Source organism: Ctenopharyngodon idella, chromosome 24, assembly GCF_019924925.1.
Source record: "Ctenopharyngodon idella isolate HZGC_01 chromosome 24, HZGC01, whole genome shotgun sequence".
Lineage (NCBI taxonomy): Eukaryota > Metazoa > Chordata > Actinopteri > Cypriniformes > Xenocyprididae > Ctenopharyngodon > Ctenopharyngodon idella.
In genome coordinates this window covers 1658113-1676273 of record NC_067243.1, presented here as the reverse complement: position 1 = coordinate 1676273, position 18161 = coordinate 1658113, and the positions used below count along the sequence as shown (strand labels likewise).

Sequence of the window (18161 nt, the reverse complement as noted above, 5' to 3'; positions counted from 1 at the left end):
CTGTTAAGCTATAAAGCAATATCTCAAGTAGGGTTTCTCCTTTGTGTTTTATAAAATGAACACTAGGAGGTGCTCTAGGCGCATGTTTTCCTTGATTGTTTTTACATGAACAGAAATACGTTCAGTTGAAAACGAAAGTAAAAGAGTGACGCACGTTCGTTGTGTCTTACCGTGAAATGAGAGTTCGTGTCTTTATTAAAATCAACATATTAATGATTTATCTCTCATTATTGGAATGTTATCTTTTATTACGTGGCCCGCCCGACCCGCTGATCATCCGCAGTATCGAGCGGTTCGAGAATGGACACAGACCGGGAACTATGGAAGCCCGTTTCCGCCACAATTGAGTAAAAAAAATATAATTCTGTAAGTCATAATAATGAGAAACTTTCTCATAATTATGACTCAGTATCTCATTATATTGAGAAAGTTTCTCGTAATAATGATTTAGTTTCTCATAATAATGAGAAACTTCTACGCATGTGCAAAGCAGCGGAGCAGTGACACGCTAGCGACGTCCGCTGGTCAAATACGATAACTCCGCAACCATGGCTCGTTCTGCAAAAGTGTAATCTATAATATCATTAAATAACATTATTGATAAATTATCAGTAGCCATGAGACGGGATATAGTTGTTTATTCATTTGTAACATTCATTTGTATTTTTGTGTATGAACAAGCAGAAAAACAGAGTGGTGATCCATGGATTTCAAACAGATGGAGAAATGATAAGACAGCACACACCCACATATCCAAGTCTGTTAAAGAACGCTTCATCTGGATAAGATGTCATAAGATGTCATAAACATCTTAAAAGGTGTTTTCTGTAGGAATATCACTGGAATGAAGGTTTATGACTGGGCAAGTGACCTGACCTGAGCTAATTTACTGAATCATCCAACTCACATCTCCTTTCTTTCATTTCATCCATGATGACATTAAAGTCATCTGTTGCTGTTTCTGGCGTTTCATCGCTGACTGTGCCGCAGCCGCCATACCTGCTCATCAGATTTCAGTGAGCTGTTTTTAGAGTGTGCACGCGACGTTCCTGGACGCGGACGCGCGCATCGACACGGGCGCCTGTGTTCTGCTCCTCCGTGGCGATGACGGCGTGAGGTTAAAAAATCATAACAAACAAATTTGAAAGTGGGGGGGACACAAACGGGTGTGAAGGAGGGTTTTCAAGCTTTCTTTGTTGTGAAAGAGCATGTTTTAACGTGAGGAAACAAGGGGAAAACGAACCTGTCGACTCCTTCATGACTGCACTGTACTCCTCTGCTGAGCTCTGCAAATATGGGCCATTACACGACGAAATAATCAGACACAGATTAGTCGTTGGGTTGAATGCTATACGTCTGTCGGAGTGAATGCAGTTAGATAAAGTCATTGATATGGCAAGACAGACTGAGGCAGTGAAGCAGCAGCAGAGCAATCTACGAGTGTGTTAATGCTGAAACGTTTGGCTCCGTAGATAGAGTCATAAGTAAAAGCAAGCCATCTCAAAGCAGGCAGAGAGTCAAAAGTGGTCATGGAGCAAAAGAAAAAATTAAACAGCCACAGTCAAGATGTCACAAGTGTACAAAAGCTCACTGCCCTGCAAATACTGTACTGTGTCATGACTGTGGGAAAAGGGGTCACTACCAAAAAGTGTGTACTTCATCCAGAAAGGTGAATGAGATTCAAGAACAGGACCCTGGCATATTTTTGGGCACTGTGGTTGCTGAGGGTGACCCCTGGCTGATTGATATTATTGTACGATGCAAACAAGCCACTCAAAGTATCTGCAGATGCATCGTCATGTGGACTGGGAGCAGAAAGAGGCTGGTGATTGGAGACCTGTTGCCTACACGTAACGATCTCTTGAGTAAAGATATGGTCCTGGAGCTGACCTGGGAATGTGAGAGATTTTGTGACTTTTTGATTGGCCAACATTTTGTTCCCAACTGCTTCCACTTTGTTCTGATACCACTAACAGTTGACCGTGGAATATTTAGTAGTGAGGAAATTTCACGAATGGACTTATTGCACAGGTGGCAACCTATCACGGTACCACGCTTGAATTCACTGAGCTCCTGAGAGAGACCCATTCTTTCACAGATGTTTGTAGAAGCAGTCTGCATGCCTAGTGCTTGAGTTTATACACCTGTGGCCATGGAAGTGATTGGAACACCTGAATTAAATGATTTGGAGGGGTGTCCCAATACTTTTGGCAATATATATATATATATAGACACATACACACACATTACAGTATATATACATATATATTATTTTCATTTATCTAATCTAAAGTGGGAACTATTTACGGTTAATAAGTTGTTAAAGCATAAAAAAACCTTATCTAACATATGAGCTTATCAAACAAAATTACAGTGATTGAATGGAGAACTCACTATTTGTATATAGCCTATTAATATGTTAACAATGTAGAGACTATTGTATAATATATTAACTATGAATTAACTATAAACTAATATTTTGTGGTAAGGCTTTATTTTAAGGTGTCTGTGTTACAGTGTAATTATGCATTGAAAAACTGAGTAAGAATAATGAACTACATGTACTTACTATAGGGTTAGAGTTAGGATTAGGGTTTGGTTTAGGGTTAGTCGCATGTAACTTCATGTAACACGTGTAACAAGGTCACTAAAAAAAGTGTTACCTAGTATGCAAATGATTTGTAAGTACTTTATTACTGTATACTTATTATAAAGTGTTACCCAATATTGTGCATGTTCATTATCATTAATAACAGTCACTGTCTGTACATGGAAACAAGAATATATAACAAGTAGCAACTGCAGGGCTAAGCACAACTGCGGTAGATCTTATACAAATAAATAGAATATTAGTGTCTCTAATGGTGATTTCACAAATAGTTTACAGTGGTCTAAAAGTTTTAAAGGCACAATATTCACTTTTTAGCCGCTAGAGGTCGCCTTTTCAAAGAATTGAGTGCGGAGTCATGGGAGATGTTGTCTTCACGTCACAGCTGGTGGAAAAGAATCGAGACGGGACTTGGGCAGAAATCATGTTCATGGATAAGATTATTAACGTTACTGTAGTATGAAGCAGAGCAGGGCGAGTGCTGTGGGAGCGTAACAGAGCACAACACACGTCTCGAGAGCAGCTGAACTTTTCTTAGGGGCCGTTCACATATCGTGTCTTAAAACGCGTGCAGCCGCGCTGCATTTCACAAGCCTTTCCACAAGCACTTGCGCTCCCGTGGCGTCTGTCGTTGCTATGCAACCATGAACTGTGCTCTCCATGATGACGAGGAAGTATCAGCAAAGGATAAATTGATTTCTAGCCCTTGCTTTAGCTCTACTACTAGACATATTTATGGAGATGAGACATAAAAACCACCCTGTACAGCTATGATCAGCTGCTCGGCTGAGCTTTCACTGTTGTTACAGAAAAGCTGAAGCTGATTGGTTGGTTCTTGTCACATGACCTGCGGTGCGCTTGCGGCATTCTGAAAAGTTGAGATGTTTTCATCTCGCTGCGGCATAGGCGTGCTTGGAAAAAACGAGCGTGCCGCACTGCATCGCTTCTATTATGAGCGCACTTGCCACACGCCTACATTTGAAATAACGAATTTGCGCGTGCAAAAGACGCGATATGTGAACGGCCCCTTATGTCACAGTCACTGCTTGCGCTTCGTCCGGTCAAGCGTATGTGGGGTAACACAGCCCTGTTTATCATATTAGATACATTTTAGTGTGATGAAAATGTTACAACATTACATTGATACATTGATTGATTACATTGATAGGCGACGCACGGACATGGTCCACATCCTGGTTAAAATTTCTTTGGATTTAAACATTCTTGGAAACATCTGGGATAATGTAAGTGATGTAAGTCAACAAAATACATAACACTATTCTAGTGGTTTTTGGATATTTCGATCCATAAATCTTACATATTGTGCCTTGAATCAAAACTTTTTATACGGTGATAAAATTGATTATTAAGGTTGACCAGTAGGTGGCACTGTCAGCAAAATGATTTGTTATCCTCAAGGCATGATTGCAATCACACATGTAAAGGTTCATTTAAGCAGGACAAAACATGCTGAAAATACAGCCTCATGTCCTGATTGTGTGCTAGCTGTCAATGGTGTGATATATCACAAAGCTTTCAATAACTTAATGGCTGATCATGATTGTCTAATGGAGACAATCCACTAAATGCTGTGGAAGGAATTAGAATTTTTTTTAAAGACTTTTAAATTGAAACCAAGGTGTTAGGGGTGTGAAATATACCCACAGACACGATAAACTATAGAAATTTGTCAATCAGTAGAGATGTTGTGGTTATCTATCAGGGTTACACTCACGTGACATTGTAGTGCTGTGCCCTCACAAAAGCTTATCGTTTTTCAGCCATGTGGATTAAAATCAAGTGATTTTAAACCACTCAAGCGCAGTAAGCCATGAAAAAGAACTAAATTTAACACACATTTGCGGTAGGGGTGGGAATCTTTACACACATCACGATCTGATCCGATTCTGATTCTGAGAGTCACAATCTGATTCCTAAATGATTCTTGATCTACTTTTTACTTATTACTTATTTTCTTAATCTTACATTTTATTTAATTGCATATGCAATATAAGTACTTTTTAAATAATTACAAGTTAAAATTAAATTAATAAAATTGTATGTTAAGATTTTTAAATATATAAACAGCTTCAAAACATAAAAGTAGCCTAAATAATAAAGAAGAACAACGAAATGTTACAAGCAATAAAAAAAGAGTGCTTTCAGTATTTAAGTTTCAGTATCTGAACATTTTCTGTTCAAGATCTGTGAGTGATTTTCTCTTTCTCATCTTTACTGCTGTTTGCCCACAGCATTCCAAACAACATAAATGATGCCTTCGTATAGCATTTATAAGGAAAATAAGCCTACCGGCGGGCAAAAGATTATTTTATGAAGGTTCGAGTGGTGTGTGTGTGTGTGTGTGTGTGTGTGTGTGTGTGTGTGTGAGGAGATGGAAACAAGCAGAATACGGGTGCTTCTGACAGTGTGTGTCCACTGGCGCAGACTCGTGGAGCAGAGGGAGCGTATTCAGTTCATTCCTATGGAAGTTGAGCTTCACGCTCATGCATAAAGCACACGCACCATCATCGCGCATCTGTGGGTAAAAACTTAAGCTCAGAATCTATCCAGAATCATTGGACAGAGAATCGCGATGCATTGATCCCACCACTAATGTGTGGTAGTTATCATTTTAATAGGAATGACGGACTAGATTAGAATTTACGTTAAGTTTTTATTATTTTATTTAAAAACTGATAACTTTTTGCTGACATTTTCCCTCTTTCTCAAAGGCTCAACTGCAGAGGACAGTAAAGCTGCTCTTCATGAGATCAGCCGCAGACTGAAGAACAAATTAAAACAGGAGTATGAACGAATATTGGTTGGTAATTCTCAGACGGGTCATCAGAAATACCTGAACAATATTTACACTGATCTATATGTGGTGGAGAATGAGACTGGAGGAATAGTGAGTGAGCACGAGGTGAGACAGATCGAATTCAAACAATTTGATGCCAAGGACACACCAATCCAGTGCAATAACATTTTTAAAGTCTATAACGGTCGACGAAACAGAAGAGTGCTGACGATGGGCATCGCAGGGGTAGGAAAAACAGTCTCTGTCAATAAATTCATCCTTGACTGGGCTGAAGGAACAGAAAATCAGGATATTGCATTAATATTTCCTCTTCCATTCCGTCAGCTAAATTTGAACACAAAAAACTGCAGTCTAATGGGACTGCTTCACGAATACTTTAGTTATCCTAAAGAACTGGCCTCTCTTCCTGATGGTGACGGTAAAATCATGTTCATCTTTGATGGGCTGGATGAATGTCGCTTCCCTTTGAACTTTAAAAAGAATGACGGATTTACAGATGTTCACAAAAAAACAACAGTGGGTAAGATAGTTACAAGCCTGATCAAGAGACAACTGGTTCCTTCTGCTCTCATCTGGATCACAACCAGACCAGCAGCAGGCAGTCTGATACCCCGAAACTACATTGATCAGGTGACTGAAGTGCGAGGATTTAATGATGAGCAGAAAGAGCAATACTTCAACAAAAACAGCAGTCCTGAGGTTGCTGGAAACATCATCCGTCACATCAGGAAATCCAGGAGCCTGTACATCATGTGCCACATCCCCGTCTTCTGCTGGATCTCTCTCACTGTTCTTCAGCCTCTACTGGCTCGAGAGAGCAATGACAAAACACCCACAACTCTCACAGGGATGTACACAAACTTCTTACTTACTCAGCAGCAACAGATGATAGCAAAATACAGTGATGATCCTGAACCTGAGGCCAATGCCAGGTCTTTTGATCAGATTATTCTGAAGCTTGGGAAACTGGCCTTCAAACAGCTGGAGAAAAGAAACCTGATTTTCTACAAAGAAGATCTGGAGGAATGTGGACTAGATGTCAGTGAAGGGTCGGTGTTCTCTGGGTTATGCACTCAGATCTTTCAGGAGGAAAAAGCGGTTTCAGCAAGAAATGTTTACAGCTTCGTACATCTCAGCATCCAGGAATTCCTTGCTGCTCTCTATGTGTTTTTGATTAGCAAAGATGAGAAAACAAAGCTACTATTTCAATCCCTGAGGGAAAAACTGACATGGACACTGTCCAGAAAGACACTGTTTCAGCTTCATAAGGGTGCGATCAACAAGGCTTTACAAAGCAAGAACGGACACCTGGACCTTTTCCTCCGGTTCTTCCTGGGTCTCTCTCTGGAGTCCAATCAGAGTGACCTGAAGGAATTAGTGCCAGGACTGGAACTCAAAATAGAGAACATGGAAAACACTGTTGACTATATCAAAAAGAAAATAGAGAAGGAGAAATCAGTGGAGAGGACCATCAATCTCTTCCACTGTCTAAATGAAATGAAAGATGACTTTGTGGAGGAAATCCAGAAGAATCTGAGCTCAGGAAATCTTTCAGCACAGAATCTCTCCTCTGCTCAGTGGTCTGGTCTGGTGTTTATGCTCCTGATGTCAGAAGAGACTCAAGAGAAGTTTGAACTGCAGAAATACAGAAGATCTGATGAAGCAGTGATAAGACTGCTGCCAGTGATCAAAAACACAAGAAAAGCACTGTAAGAGTCTTCTTTACATTCATTTATATACACTGTTGGTCTTTTGTAATTGGGACTTCTTTTTACGTGGATGACTTGTTGGCCTAGACAGTTCAGAAAAATAAATGTATCAATGTGTGTGATGATATTAAATGCCAAAGTGTCTCCACCATCAGACAAGTTGAACCTGAGTTTTACCCAATTTATTATTCTTAATTGTATCATAAATTAAAGAAACTGAAAATACAGGTTTGATGTTTTATGAAAATTGTTTTAGCTTTGCTTACATCGCTACAGTCAAAGGTTTTTCCAAGTTATCTATGCTCTAGATTATAAACACTACCTAATAAGCATTGATATCACTGATTGTTTTGTTCGCTACACAGGCTACAATGCTGTAATCTCACTGCTCAGTGTTGTGAGAGTTTGTCATCAGTTCTACAATCCTCAAACTCCTTCCTGAGAGAGCTGGACCTGAGTAACAATGACCTACAGGATTCAGGAGTGAAGCTTCTTTCTGATGGACTAAAAAGTCCAAACTGTCAGCTGGAGATACTGAGGTAAATGGTTTTAAAATAATTAACAAAATGCTATCACAATAAATGATTATCACCGAATGTGACATTTGTTCTCGATGTAATGGAAATAGTCAATGGAAATAGATCGGGCCCGATACCAAGCTCATATACTTGTACTCGTACAAATATGGATGTGCTTGAATCGTTCTTCAGATTCTTGACTTGTCACCGTCTGAACAAGCCCAACACAGATGATTGATCGCCATATAAAATGACTGGTTCAGCGGATGGAATCAAAAGTTGCTATTGTGAATGGCGCACGCTCCACTGCTGTACATGTTTAGAAAAGTGAATGAATACTTTGGTACATTTCCACAGACACTTTTGTTACTTTTATGACTGAATCTACAGAAAATAACAGCATACAAACTGCACAGGTCAGTGTGTGATACTGATCTGATTGTCAAACTAATGTCATGTGGACTGTTGCTGTGTGTGTTTGTAGGTTGTCTGGCTGTATGGTGACAGAGGAAGGCTGTGGTTATGTGTCTTCAGCTCTGAGTTTGAACCCCTCACACCTGAAAGAGCTGGACCTGAGCTACAATCACCCAGGAGATTCATTCATTGATAAATTCAACCATCAAAACTGCACACTGGATAAACTTAAGTATGTTGAGCAGGAAGAGGTTGACTTTATTTCTTTCATACATTTACAAAAGTTCTTACTGAGAATAATCAGAGGTTTAGCTGCAGTTATACTACAGAGCTGTCGAATGCTTTATTCTGATTGTTTGACAAACTTTCTAAGGTGCTCAAATATTGTCAAGTAAAGGCAGAGCTAAAGTAGTTCCAGGCAGGTCTCAACTAAATTAGAGCATGATTTTTCCTGCTCTATGTCCAATACAAACGAACACAAATGCAATACAGACACACACTAACACACACACATTCAAACATACACATGCACAGAAATGTGTCAGTGCTTCCCCACGACTTCATCAGTAAAATAGTTTCACAATTTATGTAGTATGCCTGAAAAAGGGACTGTAGTAAGTGATGTCCAATATCTAGCTTTCCTCAAGCGGTGTTGGTCAAAACACAGGATCCAATCAGCTTCATCCAAAGGAAGTTTATTTGTTCCTAACTCAATGGTAACTTTCATCCAGGCAGTACACAACACAGCTGTACAAGGGCTTTACAGAATTAAAGGGTTAGTTCACCAAAAAATGAAAATTCTGTCATTTATTACTCACCCTCATGTCGTTCCACATCTGTAAGACCTTCGTTCATCTTCAGAACACAAATTAAGATATTGTTGATGAAATCCGATGGGTCAGTGAGGCCTGCATTGACAGCAAGTTAATTTACACTTTCAATGCCCAGAAAGGTAGTAAAGACATATTTAAAACAGTCCATGTGACTGCAGTGGTTCAACCTTAAATTTATGAAGTGACGAGAATACTTTGTATGTGCCAAAAAACAAAATGACTTTATTCAGCAATTTTCTCTCTTCCATATCAGTCTCCGACGCGCATTCACGAGAGCACCACGACACGTGTGTGGTGATACGAGACACGTGTCGTTTCATTACATGAATTATCCAAACTTTCAAGCTGTGGCATGACAATATCACAATTGATGCGGTACACTCTCCTGTTCAGTAGGTATCGCTTGGCACTGATGACATCTACACCACCAGCTCTCCATTGCTCTCTGTCTTTCAGAAGCTTGTGGCTGTGGTTGTGTTGCAGCCTCTTCCATCTCTTTTAGTTTGTTCTCCGTATATTCTTTATTCGAACAAGTAAGGTTGTGCAAATCAATGCAATTCATCCTCTGTGTCGAAATCTGCAGACATAGTTATGAATGTTTTATGTTGAGCGTACGTCTTCCTCTGTAAATACAGTCCTGCGTTTCCGGGTCTTATGTCAGAATGCCAGCTCCTGCCTCATCACCACACGCATGCGTCGTGGTGCTCTCATGAATGAAATTGTTGAATAAAGTCGTTATTTTGTTTTTTTTGTCACACAAAAAGTATTCTCGTCGCTTCATAACATTAAGGTTGAATCACTGTTGTCACATGAACTGTTTTAAATATGTCTTTACTACCTTTCTGGGCATTGAAAGTGAAAATTAAAGGGTCAGTTCACCCAAAAATATATTACTCCCCCTCATGTCGTTCCACACCCGCAGGACCTTCATTCATCTTCGGAACACAAATTAAGATATTTTTGATAAAATCCAATGGCTCAGTGAGGCCTGCATTGCCAGCAAGACAATTAACACTTACAATGCCCAGAAAGCTACTAAAGACATATTTAAATCAGGTCATGTGACTGCGGTGGTTCAACCTTAACATTATAAAGCGACAAGAATACTTTTTGTGTGCAAAAAAAAAAAACAAAAAAAAAACGACTTTATTCAACAATATCTTGTGATGGGCGATTTCGAAACACTGCTTCAAGAAGCTTTGAATCTTCACAAATCTTATGTTTCGAATCAAAGGTTTGGAGCGTTAAAGTCATGTGATTTTAGTAAACAAGGCTTTGTTATGTCATAAGTGTTTTGAAATTTCAATGGTTCATGTGACTTTTTGATTCACGCTCCGAACCTCTGATTCGAAACACAAGATTCGTGAAGATTCGAAGCTACCTGATGAAAACAGGTGGCACGTGTACATACTCAGTTTCTCAGTAATGAGATAGTAATGTCACTGTTCTTTAAACAGTTAAGCTACCCTATTAGAGATGCTGCTGCCGGACACACACTCATACACACTCACACACATACGAAACTACTCTGATCAGGCATAACATTATGACCACCTTCCTAATATTGTGTTGGTCCACCTTTTGCTGCCAAAACAGCCCTGCCCCGTCGAGGCATGGACTCCACTAGACCCCTGAAGGTGTGTGTAACGCAGTTCATTTATGTGGGAAGAAGGAGGCGGGATCCGGCAAACACACTTTAATACAAAATATACAAATACAAAACAAAAGTAAAATGGCGGCCGTCCCTCACGGATGACTGCCATACACTAACACAATAAAAACATAACATAAATCCAGGTCTGGTCCTCTCTCGTCCTTCACTGTCGTCGCTCCTGCCTTTATGCTTCCGGAGCTCCTCCGTGAGAAAGGCGCAGGTGACGCTCCTTTACAATCACGCCACCGGCCTCGTGCCGTTCCCTCACAGCTCTTGCTCTGCCCTGCTTGTCACATACCCCCATCATTTATCATTTCATCTTTATGTTACAAATTTGCATACTGTTAAATAAATCTTATTGAAACGTTCTCTTGACTCCAGAGTCTTTCTGGTAGAACTGATTTCCTGCACCTGTGGACCGTGTATGAGTTTGGGATAAGAGGCCTTGTTGCCATATCTGGGCAGCGGGATTTATGTGGCGTTTTGTTTTGCTCCCGGCTGATTTTCCTTCCACAATTATGTTTATATTCTTTTTGTAATAAATCGCCTATTGGAACAAGCTGTGTCCGTAACAGTTCTGTATTTGGTTGGTAATATACTTAACCTTACAATTTTCCACAATTAAAATTGTTTTGTGTGAGTGAATGAGAGAGAGAGTGTGTTTACTGACTAACTGTATCACTGTGTGTGTTTTCTAGTGTGGATCATGGGGGAGAGTTCAGGATAACAGCAGGACTACACAAATGTATGTCTACTCGCACGCACACACACACACACACACAGAGTATCTGTCATACTGACAAATGATGCGGTTTAATAATAAATAAAAATAATAAAAACTATGATACTTTTAGATCACCATTATTAGAATTAATTCTAAGACGGTAAAATACTACTACTGTAAACGAAAAATTAATGTTTTATAAAGAGTATATCATTTTACAATAGGATGTTACAATACTTCTGTCTTAATGTCTTCACTTAAGCTGTTATATTGGCAGAATTCGGCAGTTTCAGTGAAAACAGGTTTATAAACACACCTTATTACAAATCAGGTAATAAATAAATAAATAAATAATAATAATAATAATAATAATACTGTAATAAACTGTCCACAAAAATGTTGGATATAATGCGAATGTGAAAATTGAGCGTAACTGGTGCTCGTTGTGTTCCCAAATGAATGTTAAACTCAAGGCACGTGCAGAGATGGAGTTCACTGCATTCAGTGGAAAACAAGCTGATGGAGTGAGCAAAGTGTGCTCTTCACTCTGAAACATGCAGCTCAACAGACTACAGACTTACTTAATTATCGTCTTGTGTGATTTGATAAGGGCACAAACTGTGTTTCTGTAAAACCTGTGTACACCTGGTCACTTCATGTGTTTTCTCTGATGGGATAGCTATCCGATCGTGAAAAGATCAGGTGTAAATGCCCTCCGAAACGCATTCGCTCAAATCACTTCAGGAGGAGGTCTGGGACGCATTCCAGACAAAACTGAACAAGTCTAAATGCATTTGGTTGTTGAAACCACATGTGTCAATTTTACTCCTCCCAAAAATACTAAAAAATAAACATGTGAGAGTGTGTTATACACTACCGGTCAAAAGTTTTTGAACAGTAAGATTTTTTTAATGTTTTTAAAAGAAGTCTCTTCTGCTCACCAAGGCTTCATTTATTTGATCCAAACACAGCAAAAACAGTAATTGTCAGGAGTTGGTTGTGTGAAACACGCGGACGAAGGAGCTTCAATGGAAATGTCTCTAATAACAAAACTCAGGAAATCAAAATACACACAGCCTAACATAAACGAGAACCGACAAAGACAAAGGGGGAGCACAGGGAATATATACAGGGCAAACAAGGACCAAATGAGACTTAATTAACAAGACACAGCTGGGACAAATGAACTCAAATGAGGGTAACCATAGGAACTAAATAATGGCGGGAAAAACTGAACAAAGGAGGACATGTGACAAACAGAACATAACTAAACACATGACAGTAATATTGTGAAATATTATTACAATTTAAAATAGCTGTTTTCTATTTGAATATATTCAAAAGTGTAATTTATTCCTGTGATCAAAGCTGAATTTTCAGCATCATTACTCCAGTCTTCAGTGTCACATGATCCTTCAGAAATCATTCTAATATGATGATTTGATGCTCAAGAAACATTTATGATTATTGTAAAACTGAATGGCTACTGGTAGCTCTTCTTGGTTTATGTGAATTTGCCGGTTGATAAATCCACTACGGAGCGTCCGGTAAGAGACTTTATCACAGATGGTCAGGTATGCGGGAATAACCCATTTATTGTCACCACATTTATTGGCTGGTTTGCATGTATGTGTGTGGTTTTCTACAAAACAAAGCTATAAGAAAAATATATAAGTGCAAAGAACAATAACAAATAACAGTGGTCGCAACAAACATAATAACAGTACAATTTCTGTACAAAGAATACACCAAATACAGTGATTAAACAATCAAATAGAAAAACAAATGTGCCATTATATGAAAAGATGCGCTGCTAGAAATTACTAATATTGAGCAGCTGAAATTCGACACCTCTCAGCGCGAGGACAGAGATGGAGCCGCTCTGTCTAAAATATTAGTGCGCATGCACCAAAAGAGCGCTCTAACTCTCAGGGATACATATTAAATAAATATATTAAATAAACCATATGATGATCAAATGTCACCTAGAATTTGGCTTATAAACATAACAGTGATGTATGTGAGGAAACTAGTATGTAAATATACACACAAACATCTTTACACGCTAGTTCGTCTTTGTCACTCACATACATTAACTTATAAACACTCGGGGCAGTTCAACGTTCACAACCAATGTAGAAAACAATGTATGAACAGACTGTTACTCACTTTATAGGCACGCACACAACTTTAGCAAAGATATAAATCGCTACAGTACAGCTAGCATCCGTCCGTTTTCCCGCTCGGTATGACTCAGTTCAGTGGGCGGGACCGTTGACCTGCACGTCCTGCCCGGAGCGCTGATTGGCTCGCTGAATGGATGCTGCCTTTGAGTCAACTTTAGTGTATTACAAGGGGAACTAAGGCACGTGAATATAACCTGTGTGTGGCCTTTTTTTTTTTTTTTTTTTTTTTTTTACAATTATTATCAGTGGGTTTTTTTGTTTGTTTGTTTGTTTTGCATTAAATTGACCAAAAGTGACAGTATAGACATTTCTAATGTAGCTTTTTATTTCAGAAAAAAATAATATTTTTCTCAAGAAAACATTCTACTGCAGAGAAAGGATTCAGAGAGGATCCAAATGAAGCAGCACAGAAACTTGACTCCATTAACACTGATTGATGACTGTCAACTGAAAACATCAAATTAAAACTATTTCACATTACAGGGTTTTTCCTGGGTCTAAAATGATCTTCGGTGGTGGTGGACGAACACTGTCATCCACAGTACAAAATACCGTACCCATGTGAACTGTGAGTTCAGTACTGACAGTAAATCCACAATAAATGCAGAGAAACGAAATATCAACATATCCTATTCATGAATTAAAGAATGAACACTGTCAGGACAGATAATAAAACAAAGAGCTTTGAACTCATTTATATTTAAAAAAATCTGTACATTTAAAAGTAAAAAGTCACTGAGTGACCAGTTTGAAGAGTTAGTAATAAAATGAACAAAGTAATACATTATATAGCAAAAGTAGGAGATCCGTTATTTATAGCGTTTACACCCCAATACTTAATGAAGAGATTATTTTGTTCCGTCCAATGCTATGGTTATCACGGTCAATTGGATTTAATCACACATTTAAATACATTTGTCAATCCAGAAACTACGCAGTGTAGTTAGCAGCATGAAAAATATTCATTATAAAGGCCTACAGAAAGCAAAGATCGCTGCTGTATTAGTCAACACGAGAAACACAACGCTGCACTTCTGCCAAAACTTCAGTTATAATAAATGAAGGTGTCGGTCTACGTTGTGCTATTGATCTCTTATTTGCATTGTGTTTATATTTGGTAGCACTTTACAATAAGATTCATAAATTAAACATTAGTTAATATATTAACTAACATGAACTAACCATGAGCGATACATTTGTTACTGTATTTGTTAATCTTTGTTAACATTAGTTAATGAAAATACAGTTGTTCATTGTTTGTTCATGTTAGTTCACAGTGCATTAACTAATGCTAACAAGACTTTAATAATGTATTAGTAAATGTTGAAATTAGCATTAAAGGCACAATATGTAAGATTTTTATATTCAATTATCCAAAAAACACTTGCACAGTGTTATATATTCTGTTCAGAAATTACATTATCCTAAATGTTTACAAGAATTTGTAAATTTAGAGAAATTCACAATTTTTGGGTGTACTCACACTAGGCACGGTTGCCTTGAACCAAGCGCGAGCGCGATTGTCCCCCCTCCTCACTCCCCCGCTGGCCCGCACTCACACTGCAACTAACGTTCTGGGCCGGAGCACGCTTACGTCATATACGATGCAACTTTATGAATGGAAGAAAACAGGAGGAAATGCACTTTCGCTAAAATATTTATAATTTATGCCGTGCAGTGATTTTCAAAAGCATGTATCAGAGGATTAATACAAAGGCAGCTGACGTTAAAGGAACACTCCACTTTTTTTGAAAATAGGCTCATTTTCCAACTCCCCTAGAGTTAAAAAGTTGAGTTTTACCATTTTCGAATCCATTCAGCCGATCTCCGGGTCTGGCGGTACCACTTTTAGCATAGCTTAGCATAGTTCATTGAATCTGATTAGACCGTTAGCATCTTGCTCAAAAATGACCAAAGAGTTTCGATATTTTTCCTATTTAAAACTTGACTCTTCTGTAGTTACCTCATGTACTAAGACCAACGGAAAATGAAAAGTTGTGATTTTCTAGGCCGATATGGCTAGAAACTATACTCTCATTCCGGCGTAATGATCAAGGAACTAATCAGATTCAATGAACTATGCTAAGCTATGCTAAAAGTGGTACCGCCAGACCCGGAGATCGGCTGAATGGATTAGAAAACAGTAAAACTCAACTGTTCAGCTCTAGGGGAGTTGGAAAATGAGCCTATTTTCAAAAAAAGTGGAGTGTTCCTTTAATGGAGGAATTTGCAGCTTTACTCACAAACTACAATTCCTGATCATCAATAAGGTGAGAATCAGACCCGTTATAAACCCAAATACACCTGAATTAATTACATTAATTGATAAGTGTACTATCAAAGCAGTAATAAAGATGTTTGCCGTCATAATGATGACATTAGCACACACACAAGTAGCAGCTGTTCCGTGCTCAGGCACAGTTAGCGCTGGTTTCCTTGTGCTGCATAGTAACCATGGCAACAGATGGGACAGCTGCGTAACGTGTAGCGACATGCTGTTGTTGTTTCGTTCAAACATTATGACCATGGCAAGCAAACTTTGGGACAAAAGGAGAAATAAAACGAGGATCAATATCGGCGTGGCGTTTCCGAGATAGCGAGAGCTTTCCGACAAACTTTGACTTGACAGAGACGGCGCTCTTGCACATTATTAGACAAGGTAAGCAAATGTAGGCTACATAAGACTAATCAATGTTATGTAGCTCAACACGATGAAATGTTAGAATATCATCAGTATGATATTGTAATGTAGATCTAGCTTACTGTTAGTCTCATACAACCAACAAACTAATACACAGAACAACATTACAACTTTCAAATGCAGTTTAGTATGATAGTGTAACATGAGATCAAGAGAAACAGTGCTGAGTTACCTCACTGGTTTAATTCATCAAATAAACTGAGCTGTATGAGCAGTATTTCAGCTTTGTGAGTAGTTCGGTAGAATGAAATGTCCTCATTCCTTTATATCCTCTGGGACTGGCGTGTGGCACTGATATCTGTCTCTCATTAGCCCGCGATTCTCGGCCACGCCCCGCTTCATACCACAGTCATGTTAAAAACATGAATGCGTTCACTCATTCATAAACATTATTTCCCCATAAACATGATTAGATCCATTGAAATGACGACAGGTTCATGATTCCACTCATTCACTGCATCAATCTACACCTTTGATATAGTTTTGAAGAGTTTAGCGCCCCCTAGCGGTGAAAAAAAAAAAAAAAAAAAAAAAAAAAAAAAACATACTGTGCCTTTAACAAAGATTAATAAATGCTGTATAAGTGCAGTTCATTATTAGTTCATGTTAACTAATGTAGTTAAATGTTAACTAATGAACCTTATTGTAAAGTGCTACCTTATACTTTGTTGGTTATAATGAAAGGATTCAATGTGCAGCACTCGGGCTAAGCAAAAACTCAGCCAATTTAAGTGGTGTTGAGCGCATATGGACTAACGATTCTGATTGGCCACTGTGTTCACGTGCTCAACACAAATGTCTCTGATTAGCTACAAAGCTCAGCGCTGCAGAAATATGTTGTAAATAGCAACACTCTTCACAGAGCGCTTACACATTTTAAAGCAGCCGGCTACTGCAGAATGGCAGATATCGTTACATTAAATGAACATTAATCTTTGGCGGGACCAGAGGTCACATTAACCAATAATTTTCTGAAGGCCGTCCGTCATTCTGACAGATGACACTGAGGCTGATATAACTGTAATTCCCACCCCTGTCCAGTTGGTGGCGAGTGCGCTCCAGTGTGGCAGCAGAGCGCGAGTTCAGAGTCCAGAATTAATGGAAACATGCGTTTGATAACACACAGGCGAGCACCCAGTTTAAGTACATTTTATAATAATAAAGTTATAATACTTATAATAATTATATCCAGTTCGATGTGTTTTAAATGGTGGCTGTCATGAACTTTATGGATTCATTCAAACATACATTAAATATTAAAGAACAGTAAAAAAAGAAATTATGTAATACATTGCATATATTTAGCAAAATGCTCCCCTCTAGAGTTATTTTTCTTGCTGACTATTAAGTTTATGGTCAACGAATGGCTTTTCTGAGGTATAATGTTACGTGATTGTCTGCAACACTGATTGAACTGATTAAGACGTGATACAGATTCCGGTAAGCTACTGTATCTTCCAACATATTTTCTGATTTTCATTCATGTTTATTTGTTTATTTTGTTCTGTACAGTAGTAAAGAGGAAAGGATGATCACGTTCACTCATGATCCGCAACTGTTCAAGATGAAAACTGAAAAGTGACGCAGTCTTTGATCAACTTTCTTTTCATAATATAAATAAATGCATAGCCTAGGCCTATTTGTTTATCCTGTAAGCAGGGGCGGACTGGCCATCGGGAGTACCGGGAGTTTTCCTGGTGGGCCGGCCCGTTGCAAAGTAATTAAGAATGATTATAGTAAATTTTCGTAGTCTATATCAGCCCAGACGAATTGCTCGCACGGCCACTTGAGCCAAAACTAATCCGTTTAGTGTCTAAAAACGCTCGTCAATGTCAAAATGTTTGCGATATCCAATCAAATCGAAGGAGGCGGGATTTACTGTCCACAGTTACAACTTTTAGACGTTTCTGAATGGTTAGCGGATACGTTTATGTAGTTGCTGTGGAGTTGATTCAACTCATCCACTAGCATGTGCCGTCATGTTAATCTTTTGTGC

General features: G+C 38.7%; 1 protein-coding gene across 14 annotated transcripts in view; it reads left to right on the top strand.

The window, feature by feature from the left end:
- LOC127507398 (NACHT, LRR and PYD domains-containing protein 12-like) overlaps positions 1-18161 on the top strand; it is a 94659-nt gene that overhangs the window by 58312 nt on the left and 18186 nt on the right. For 13 of the 14 annotated variants that reach the window (XR_007928339.1, XM_051884475.1, XM_051884472.1 and 10 more), the window contains 4 exons: positions 5341-7135; positions 7501-7674; positions 8138-8299; positions 11253-11299. Coding sequence is in view for 13 of the 14 variants with exons in the window: in XM_051884475.1 (XP_051740435.1) it covers positions 5341-7135; positions 7501-7674; positions 8138-8299; positions 11253-11299 (2178 nt within the window). In the remaining variant the exon portion in view is untranslated. Of the gene's footprint in view, positions 1-4995; positions 5147-5340; positions 7136-7500; positions 7675-8137; positions 8300-11252; positions 11300-18161 lie in introns of those variants that run through there. The other variant, XM_051884482.1, reaches the window with a different exon arrangement.